Here is an 11,416-nt window from a genome sequence, read left to right on the forward strand (position 1 = left end):
ACTCTCTTCCTCATTCACCTGCCACACTCAGACGCGTACAGCCAGGATCTTGGTCTCAGTGACCAGAACCATCCTGATTCCTGATCTGACTCCATCGATTAGAAACTAAATTAACGTGATTGTCAGTTTGTGTGTGAAGAAAAGTGATAAAGTGATCCCATGATATAAAACTGTAACTGTCCAAAAAGTGGAAGAAACATCGTAATGTTAACTTTAGGTCATAGCGCCCACCCTACCCCCTGTCACTGCAACAGGTCACTTGACTCAAAATATAAAGAGGAATAAGAGTATTGTATTAGACATTGTTTTGCAAAGACTTTAGGGATATTTTGGGGTGTTTATATTTTACTGTTTAATTATAAACTTTATTATAAAACAAATACAAGCAAATATAAAGAACATGTATTAACAAAACAACTTAATTGTTTCTTGTGTGTTTTCTGGAGTCTGATCCGCTGTGTTTCTCTCAGCTTTGAAGCTGTGTCGTGGTTTTTCGTGCTGTTATCTGCTGCATCGTTTATGGAGGTTTTTGAACGACGGCTCTCTCCGTCTTTATTACTGTGTATTGTTGCTGCTCCAAAATATTCTCCGCTGTCCTCAGGGTGCTTCAGGTTCTTGATTTGAAGAAAAGCTGTTTTCTCTCCATTTCCACTCACATTGAAGCGGCTTGGAAAATTTGGCTCAATAGTAGGTCTTTTATAAGAAACATAGCCAATCAGCTTCAGGGAACTGTCTCCTGCTGAGCGCTGGTACCAGAGAATCGTGTTATAGTTCGGGATTTGATGTGTTAATCTCAGGTTGACTTCACCATTTGGTTTCATCAACAGGTCGGCTGGAGTCTGAAACACTGGTTTTTCATTACTGAGGTAAACACCTGTAAAGAGAGAATTCAGGCTCTAACTTCTTGTTACTAGTGGTTAAAAACATTTAGTGCACTTGGAATAAATTCCAGGGAAAGCAACAGTAAGAATATGCAATCAATGAAAGTTAACATAAATATTACATCTCAGTTCCTCACTACTGGGACCTATGAAGATTCATTTAGAAAGGAAACTGTAAAAGTGGCTAAATGAAAGAATGATACCCTTAATCCAGAACACAGTGATGATGGATGTGATGAGATGAGGTGGCGTCATGTTGAATATGAAGAACCAGCTCCAGTCTCTGCTGTGCTTTGTGGATCAGAGGGAGGGACAGGAAGTGATGTGGAGAAATCAGAATGACACAGAGGTAACTTTCTTTCATTGAGGAAATACAGCACAACTTAACACTGTTACCTCCACAAAAGAGGTTATGTTTTCACTGCTGTCAGCTGGCTGGTTGGTTTGGCAGCAAAATTAAGTAAAGCCACATATCCGATGAGTTTTAGAGCCTGGTCTGTGGGTGACTGCTGGTACCACAGCATCCCTGTGTAGTCGGTCTGTCCGTGGGTACAGACGAGCTGCACAGCGTCACCAGCCTTTCTGATGAGAGCGGAGGGAGACTGGTGGACCTGAACCCCCAGAGAAATACCTGCTGTAAGCACAGAGGGACAGATCGACTGAAGAGGTGAAGGTACATACAGTTAAAAAGTCACTTCACGGTGAAGCAGCTGTTACCTGTGAGGAAAGAGCAAAAGAGAAATCTAATCATCATGATGAGATCTGAGTTTCTCTAAAGTCATGAATGAAAAGTGGAGGTAGAAGTGAGTCTGGTTTAAAGAGGAAGTGAACGTAACATAGACAAGAGGAGTGGCTCCATGTGGTTCATTTATATACAGTCTGCCATTCACCTGATTCTCCTGAAGATGTGTTGCTTTTAATTTATTTCATCACATTAGAAATTGTACTTGTCTGGTTTGAGTATAATTCAGAAAAAAATGCAAAAAATAAATAGATAAACTGCTGCATTAACTAATGATAATATATAATTGTGTCAAACAAAAATCAAACCACAAAAGCAGGTGTCTGGCAGCAGTGTATTCAGCGTCTCATTCAAAAGCATCCATGATAAAAGGTGCAGGGTTTTTGTTCAGTAGCGAGGGGATTTCATTCAGTGTGCTTCTCTTGCTGCACAGTAGTAAACTGCACTGTGCTCTTTTCTGACTGCTTTGATTAGGAGAGAGCCATTCTTTGCTGTATCGCCTCTCAAATCTCCAGTGATTTCAAACTCCTTATCATAAGGTGCTTCCATTGTTGCATCTTGGTAATTCAAATATCCGATGAGTTTCATAGCTGTGTCTCCTGGTGAGCGCTGGTACCAGAGCATCTGCCTGTAGTCAGTTCTATCATGGCTGCAGGAAATCTGCACGTTGTCACCAGGTTTTGTGACGAGGTCAGAGGGAGACTGACGGACGTCAAGACCCAGACAAACACCTAGAAACAGAGAGAAGAAATAATCAGTGCTGACACTTTAAATGAAGTGGTATTCCTGAAGGGTTAAAGTGATTACCAATGAGCCAAGAAAGCAGGAATACTGTTGTCATGTTGACTCTGTCTGAATGAGCACCGACTGAGTGTGTGTCAGAGTCCTCCGAATCAAATCATCATTTACATCTCATTCTATCGCTCTGTGTGTTAAGCTGGAGAGTGTTTTTCTTTTGAGCACCAGTGCCACCTAGAGGAGGATGTAAAAGTCTGAACTTTGTAGTTGGTGGTGCTGTTAACCTGAATTCTGTTATGTTGACAGATATTCCTTTTATTTTTGTCCACCACATTCAAATCCATCTCCTCTCATATATCCATGTTATCTCCTCTTGGAGCAACGTTAAGTGTTCAACCTCGTCTGACCTCATTCGTGGGGACTTCGATTATATTCGAATGATATAATTATAAACTTTATTAGAAAACAAATACAAGCAAATATAAAGAACATGTATTAACAAAACAACTTAATTGTTTCTTGTGTGTTTTCTGGAGTCTGATCCGCTGTGTTTCTCTCAGCTTTGAAGCTGTGTCGTGGTTTTTCGTGCTGTTATCTGCTGCATCATTTATGGAGGTTTTTGAACGACGGCTCTCTCCATCTTTATTACTGTGTATTGTTGCTGCTCCAAAATATTCCCACTGTCCTCAGGGTGCTTCAGGTTCTTGATTTGAAGAAAAGCAGTTTTCTTTCCATTTCCACTCACATTGAAGCGGCTCGTAAAATTTGGCTCAATACTGGGTGATTCAAAATAAACATAGCCAATCAGCTTCAGGGAACTGTCTCCTGCTGAGCGCTGGTACCAGAGAATCGTGTCATAGCTCGGGATTTGATGTGTTAATCTCAGGTTGACTTCCCCATTTGGTTTCATCAACAGGTCGGCTGGAGTCTGAAACACTGGTTTTTCATTACTGAGGTAAACACCTGTAAAGAGAGAATTCAGGCTCTAACTTCTTGTTACTAGTGGTTAAAAACATTTAGTGCACTTGGAATAAATTCCAGGGAAAGCAGCAGTAAGAAATATGCAATCAATGAAAGTGAACATAAATATTACATCTCAGTTCCTCACTACTGGGACCTATGAAGATTCATTTAGAAAGGAAACTGTAAAAGTGGCTTAATGAAGGAATGATACCCTTAATCCAGAACACAGTGATGATGGATGTGATGAGACGAGGTGGCGTCATGTTGAATATGAAGAACCAGCTCCAGTCTCTGCTGTGTTTTGTGGATCAGAGGGAGGGACAGGAAGTGATGTGGAGAAATCAGAATGACACAGAGGTAACTTTCTTTCATTGAGGAAATACAGCACAACTTAACACTGTTACCTCCACAAAAGAGGTTATGTTTTCACTCCTGTCAGCTGGTTGGTTGGTTTGGCAGCAAAATTAAGTAAAGCCACATATCCGATTAGTTTTAGAGCCTGGTCTGTGGGTGACTGCTGGTACCACAGCCTCCCTGTGTAGTCGGTCTGTCCGTGGGTACAGACGAGCTGCACAGCGTCACCAGCCTTTCTGATGAGAGCGGAGGGAGACTGGTGGACCTGAAGTCCCAGAGAAATACCTGCTGTAAGCACAGAGGGACAGATCGACTGAAGAGGTGAAGGTACATACAGTTAAAAAGTCACTTCACGGTGAAGCAGCTGTTACCTGTGAGGAAAGAGCAAAAGAGAAATCTAATCATCATGATGAGATCTGAGTTTCTCTAAAGTCATGAATGAAAAGTGGAGGTAGAAGTGAGTCTGGTTTAAAGAGGAAGTGAACGTAACATAGACAAGAGGAGTGGCTCCATGTGGTTCATTTATATACAGTCTGCCATTCACCTGATTCTCCTGAAGATGTGTTGCTTTTAATTTATTTCATCACATTAGAAATTGTACTTGTCTGGTTTGAGTATAATTCAGAAAAAAATGCAAAAAATAAATAGATAAACTGCTGCATTAACTAATGATAATATATAATTGTGTCAAACAAAAATCAAACCACAAAAGCAGGTGTCTGGCAGCAGTGTATTCAGCGTCTCATTCAAAAGCATTCACGATAAAAGGTGCAGGGTTTTTGTTCAGTAGCGAGGGGATTTCATTCAGTGTGCTTCTCTTGCTGCACAGTAGTAAACTGCACTGTGCTCTTTTCTGACTGCTTTGATTAGGAGAGAGCCATTCTTTGCTGTATCGCCTCTCAAATCTCCAGTGATTTCAAACTCCTTATCATAAGGTGCTTCCATTGTTGCATCTTGGTAATTCAAATATCCGATGAGTTTCATAGCTGTGTCTCCTGGTGAGCGCTGGTACCAGAGCATCTGCCTGTAGTTAGTTCTATCATGGCTGCAGGAAATCTGCACGTTGTCACCAGGGTTTGTGACGAGGTCAGAGGGAGACTGACGGACGTCAAGACCCAGACAAACACCTAGAAACAGAGAGAGGAAATAATCAGTGCTGACACTTTAAATGAAGTGGTATTCCTGAAGGGTTAAAGTGATTACCAATGAGCCAAGAAAGCAGGAATACTGTTGTCATGTTGACTCTGTCTGAATGAGCACCGACTGACTATGTGTCAGAGTCCTCTGAATCAAATCATCATTTACATCTCATTCTATCGCTCTGTGTGTTAAGCTGGAGAGTGTTTTTCTTTTGAGCACCAGTGCCACCTAGAGGAGGATGTAAAAGTCTGAACTTTGTAGTTGGTGGTGCTGTTAACCTGAATTCTGTTATGTTGACAGATATTCCTTTTATTTTTGTCCACCACATTCAAATCCATCTCCTCTCATATATCCATGTTATCTCCTCTTCGGAGCAACGTTAAGTGTTCAACCTCGTCTGACCTCATTCGTGGGGACTTCGATTATATTCGAATGATATAATTATAAACTTTATTAGAAAACAAATACAAGCAAATATAAAGAACATGTATTAACAAAACAACTTAATTGTTTCTTGTGTGTTTTCTGGAGTCTGATCCGCTGTGTTTCTCTCAGCTTTGAAGCTGTGTCGTGGTTTTTCGTGCTGTTATCTGCTGCATCGTTTATGGAGGTTTTTGAACGACGGCTCTCTCCATCTTTATTACTGTGTATTGTTGCTGCTCCAAAATATTCTCCGCTGTCCTCAGGGTGCTTCAGGTTCTTGATTTGAAGAAAAGCTGTTTTCTTTCCATTTCCACTCACATTGAAGCGGCTCGTAAAATTTGGCTCAATACTGGGTGATTCAAAATAAACATAGCCGATCAGCTTCAGGGAACTGTCTCCTGCTGAGCGCTGGTACCAGAGAATCGTGTTATAGCTCGGGATTTGATGTGTTAATCTCAGGTTGACTTCACCATTTGGTTTCATCAACAGGTCGGCTGGAGTCTGAAACACTGGTTTTTCATTACTGAGGTAAACACCTGTAAAGAGAGAATTCAGGCTCTAACTTCTTGTTACTAGTGGTTAAAAACATTTAGTGCACTTGGAATAAATTCCAGGGAAAGCAGCAGTAAGAAATATGCAATCAATGAAAGTGAACATAAATATTACATCTCAGTTCCTCACTACTGGGACCTATGAAGATTCATTTAGAAAGGAAACTGTAAAAGTGGCTTAATGAAGGAATGATACCCTTAATCCAGAACACAGTGATGATGGATGTGATGAGATGAGGTGGCGTCATGTTGAATATGAAGAACCAGCTCCAGTCTCTGCTGTGTTTTGTGGATCAGAGGGAGGGACAGGAAGTGATGTGGAGAAATCAGATTGACACAGAGGTAACTTTCTTTCATTGAGGAAATACAGCACAACTTAACACTGTTACCTCCACAAAAGAGGTTATGTTTTCACTCCTGTCAGCTGGTTGGTTGGTTTGGCAGCAAAATTAAGTAAAGCCACATATCCGATTAGTTTTAGAGCCTGGTCTGTGGGTGACTGCTGGTACCACAGCCTCCCTGTGTAGTCGGTCTGTCCGTGGGTACAGACGAGCTGCACAGCGTCACCAGCCTTTCTGATGAGAGCGGAGGGAGACTGGTGGACCTGAACCCCCAGAGAAATACCTGCTGTAAGCACAGAGGGACAGATCGACTGAAGAGGTGAAGGTACATACAGTTAAAAAGTCACTTCACAGTGAAGCAGCTGTTACCTGTGAGGAAAGAGCAAAAGAGAAATCTAATCATCATGATGAGATCTGAGTTTCTCTAAAGTCATGAATGAAAAGTGGAGGTAGAAGTGAGTCTGGTTTAAAGAGGAAGTGAACGTAACATAGACAAGAGGAGTGGCTCCATGTGGTTCATTTATATACAGTCTGCCATTCACCTGATTCCCTGAAGATGTGTTGCTTTTAATTATTTCATCACATTAGAAATTGCACTTGTCTGGTTTGAGTATAATACACAAAAAACTACAAAAAAAATAGATAAACTGTTGCATTAAATAATGATAATATATAATTGTGTCAAACAAAAATCAAACCACAAAAGCAGGTGTCTGGCAGCAGTGTATTCAGCGTCTCATTCAAAAGCATCCATGATAAAAGGTGCAGGGTTTTTGTTCAGTAGCGAGGAGATTTCTTTCAGTGTGTTTCTCTTGCTGCACAGTAGTAAACTGCACTGTGCTCTTTTCTGACTGCTTTGATTAGGAGAAAGCCATTCTTTGCTGTATCCCCTCTCAAATCTCCAGTGATTTCAAACTCCTTATCATAAGGTGCTTCCATTGTTGCATCTTGGTAATTCAAATATCCAATGAGTTTCATAGCTGTGTCTCCTGGTGAGCGCTGGTACCAGAGCATCACCCTGTAGTTAGTTCTATCATGGCTGCAGGAAATCTGCACGTTGTCACCAGGGTTTGTGACGAGGTCAGAGGGAGACTGACGGACGTCAAGACCCAGACAAACACCTAGAAACAGAGAGAAGAAATAATCAGTGCTGACACTTTAAATGAAGTGGTATTCCTGAAGGGTTAAAGTGATTACCAATGAGCCAAGAAAGCAGGAATAATGTTGTCATGTTGACTCTGTCTGAATGAGCACCGACTGACTCTGTGTGTCAGAGTCCTCCGAATCAAATCATCATTTACATCTCATTGTATCGCTCTGTGTGTTAACCTGAAGTGTTTTTCTTTTGAGCACCAGTGCCACCTAGAGGAGGATGTAAAAGTCAGAACTTTGTAGTTGGTGGTGCTGTTAACCTGAATTCTGTTATGTTGACAGATATTCCTTTTATTTTTGTCCACCACATTCAAATCCATCTCCTCTCATATATCCATGTTATCTCCTCTTCGGAGCAACGATAAGTGTTCAACCTCGTCTGACCTCATTTGTGGGGACTTTGATAATATTCGAAGAATTTTGTGACTTGTCGTTGGAAAATTTTGTAAACAGTGAGAATAACAGAAACTTAACTTAACAGTTTAAAGGTGAAGTTTTTATAAGACTCCAGGACGGATGTGAGGAGGAATTACGATGATTTCATCGAGCTGACAGCGGTTGAGGAGGCGGTGGCTCATCACCTGTGATGCTAACTTCAAACATGAAGCAGACATTTTGTTTCTGGAACCATCTGCTGCTCCTCTGGACTTTAGTGGGTAAGCTAAGATTAGCCTCTCTGCTAACGGTCCACCATTAATAATAATAATATATAATAATAAACTTTATTTATACAGCACCTTTCATACTTAAAATGCAACTCAAAGTGTTTACAATAAAATAAAAGACATAAAATAAGATGGATCAGTAAGAACAGGCACTAAAACAAAGAGTTAGGATAAAAGCATAAAACTAGAAAAAGATATAAAAGTCACTGGTGTTTGAAATAAGGATAAAATTAATTAAAAGTAGAAACCATAGAAATCTATCTCGAGTTGTTTATATTGTCCCAACAACAGAAAGCTGCTTCCCCAAACCTTTTGTAGTTCATGGTCACTAATGGTCTCTTCAGTCTGACTCTGCTGCTGCTCCGGATTCATTCAGACAGAATTACAGCTTCATTTTAGCAAGACAATAATTTTCTGCTTGTGCCAACATGTGTTTTATGTCCTCGCTCGAACGAGTGTGTTTAAAAACAAGGTCCGAGCACATCAAGCTATTAAATCTGCACCAGAAGAACAGGGTTAGTGTCAATGTTGTGTTTCACATGTGTGAAAGTTGTCGTGCTGTATGTTTCTGAAGTGTACTTGGTTATGACTTGTTTAGCTCACATTAGATCGACCTATCAGCTGTCATCGTATGATACAAATGATCCTGATGATGTCATGCAGCATAAAAAAGTTTTGGGGTATATTTACAGTCCATGCATCACCCCTCCAACGCATCATTTTAAATTTTTGTGATGAGTTTAAGTGACACTCTGAGTTGATAATGAGTTGTCAGAACAGTAGTTTAACTCCTTTGAGCCAACAATTCCACCAGCCTACCTCATAGCATCTGCACCCTGCCAACAGGAACACGGCTTTTATTGATGGAGTGACATTAAACCACATCAGTGTGTATGGCAGCGCAGAAATACACAGCTGAATCTGCTGGATCCGCACTGCGAATGATCAGAGCTCCTGCAAGGACGTTCTCCTTGTAATCTCAAAGTGTTTATCTGACTGCGTCTCATAGACAGGATCACTGCCGGAGTAGCCGTATCCAATCAAGCTCATCAACCCTGTCTCTTTTTGGTGGTACCAGAGCATTACCAAGAGGTTGTTGTCATTGTGACTGCACTTGATCTCTACCCTGGCTGCTTTGTTGACTATTCTTGGAAGTGACGGCTCGAACCTCACACTCGTGTTTGATCTGGTGCAGAAAAAAAACACTCAAATTTTAAATGTAGTCGACACCAAAGTCACAGTATAAAAAAGCATTATTAAATTTGCTGTATGAAGTTAACAACACAGTTAAAAAGCTATTTTACTCACATGGAAATAAGAGCAGGAGAAATCCAATCGCAGCTGGAGACGTCCTCCATGTTTCTGCTGCTGCAGAAGAAACACAGCTTCCTCCAGTGAGAGTCTGTGAAACGACACAAGTGGCTTATCATGCAGATGCTCAAATCTCATGCACAGTAAAACCATCAGGGCTTTTAGTAAGGGAGTCGAATTGAACCACATCACTGTGTACTGGCAGCACAGAAATAAACAGCAGTGTGTGACAGGTTTGCCCTGTTAATAACTAGCTCTCCTGTTGTGGTGCTTTCTCTGCTCAGCTTGAATTGTTCTTTGAAATGAGTCTCATAGCTTTGGGGGCTGTTTGCATATCCGGACCCAATGAGGGTCAAAGACAGACGGTCCTGTTTCTGCTGATACCAGAGCATATATGGAAGGTTATTATCATTGTGACTGCAGTCGATCTGGACCACAGTGTTCTCCTTCACTATCTGGGGGGAGGAGACTGTTGAAAAGTAACAGCGCTCACCTGACCTGTGGGGAAAAAAGCAGATTTATAAAATATATTGATTCTGAGCAAAAAAACAAATATCAGAGTTTCATAGACGAAAAAGAAAAATAGAAAATGAGTTCATGAAATTAAAGACAAAACTCTACATCTTACAATAAAAACCGATGAAGAGCAAAACAAATGTTTGCACAGGTGAAGGCATCGTGAAGAACTGATGTGAGGAAAGCGCTGCTCTGAGAGGAATGTGTGTGTGTGTGGTGTGTGTGTGTGTGTGTGTGTGTGTGTGTGTGTGTGTGTGTGTGTGTGTGTGTGTGTGTGTGTGGGTGTGTGTGTGTCGGTAAATTCATCACCACATCCTCACGACAGCAGCTGTAATTCATGTGCTGTGCCTCCATCTGTTGGTTGACTCTCTTCCTCATTCACCTGCCACACTCAGACGTGTACAGCCAGGATCTTGGTCTCAGTGACCAGAACCATCCGGATTCCTGATCCGACTCCATCGATTAGAAAGTAAATTAACGTGATTGTCAGTTTGTGTGTGAAGAAAAGTGATGAAGTGATCCCATGATATAAAACTGTAACCGTCCAAAGAGTGGAAGAAATACTGTAATATTAACTTTAGGTCACAGCGCCCACCCCTACCCCTGTCACTGCAACAGGTCACTTGACTCAAAATATAAAGAGGAATAAGAGTATTGAATTAGACATTGTTTTGCAAAAACTTTAGGGATATTTTGGGGCATTTATATTTTACTGTTTAATTATAAACTTTATTATAAAACAAATACAAGCAAATATAAAGAACATGTATTAACAAAACAACTTAATTGTTTCTTGTGTGTTTTCTGGAGTCTGATCCGCTGTGTTTCTCTCAGCTTTGAAGCTGTGTCGTGGTTTTTCGTGCTGTTATCTGCTGCATCGTTTATGGAGGTTTTTGAACGACGGCTCTCTCCGTCTTTATTACTGTGTATTCTTGCTGCTCCAAAATATTCTCCGCTGTCCTCAGGGTGCTTCAGGTTCTTGATTTGAAGAAAAGCTGTTTTCTCTCCATTTCCACTCACATTGAAGCGGCTCGAAAAATTTGGCTCAATACTTGGTGATTCAAAATAAACATAGCCGATCAGCTTCAGGGAACTGTCTCCTGCTGAGCGCTGGTACCAGAGAATCATGTTATAGTTCGGGATTTGATGTGTTAATCTCAGGTTGACTTCACCATTTGGTTTCATCAACAGGTCGGCTGGAGTCTGAAACACTGGTTTTTCATTACTGAGGTAAACACCTGTAAAGAGAGAATTCAGGCTCTAACTTCTTGTTACTAGTGGTTAAAAACATTTAGTGCACTTGGAATAAATTCCAGGTTAAGCAGCAGTAAGAAATAAGCAATCAATGAAAGTGAACATAAATATTACATCTCAGTTCCTCACTACTGGGACCTATGAAGATTCATTTAGAAAGGAAACTGTAAAAGTGACTTAATGAAGGAATGATACCCTTAATCCAGAACACAGTGATGATGGATGTGATGAGATGAGGTGGCGTCATGTTGAATATGAAGAACCAGCTCCAGTCTCTGCTGTGCTTGTGGATCAGAGGGAGGGACAGGAAGTGATGTGGAGAAATCAGATTGACACAGAGGTAACTTTCTTTCATTGAGGAAATACAGCACAACTTAACACTGTT

General features: G+C 40.9%; 1 protein-coding gene across 1 annotated transcript; it reads right to left on the reverse strand.

Moving 5' to 3' along the window:
* Window positions 1–1,885: 1,885 nt before the first annotated feature.
* Window positions 1,886–9,308, reverse strand: LOC117756500. The gene is made up of 5 exons (XM_034577046.1): window positions 9,259–9,308; window positions 8,948–9,136; window positions 3,755–3,914; window positions 2,431–2,509; window positions 1,886–2,354 (listed from the first exon to the last, which is right to left on the reverse strand). The coding sequence occupies exons 1-5, from the start codon at window positions 9,306–9,308 to the stop codon at window positions 2,032–2,034; spliced, it is 801 nt and encodes a 266-aa protein (XP_034432937.1). The 3' UTR covers window positions 1,886–2,031.
* Between the last annotated feature and the right edge of the window lie 2,108 nt (window positions 9,309–11,416).

Source organism: Hippoglossus hippoglossus, chromosome 22 (assembly GCF_009819705.1).
Source record: "Hippoglossus hippoglossus isolate fHipHip1 chromosome 22, fHipHip1.pri, whole genome shotgun sequence".
Lineage (NCBI taxonomy): Eukaryota > Metazoa > Chordata > Actinopteri > Pleuronectiformes > Pleuronectidae > Hippoglossus > Hippoglossus hippoglossus.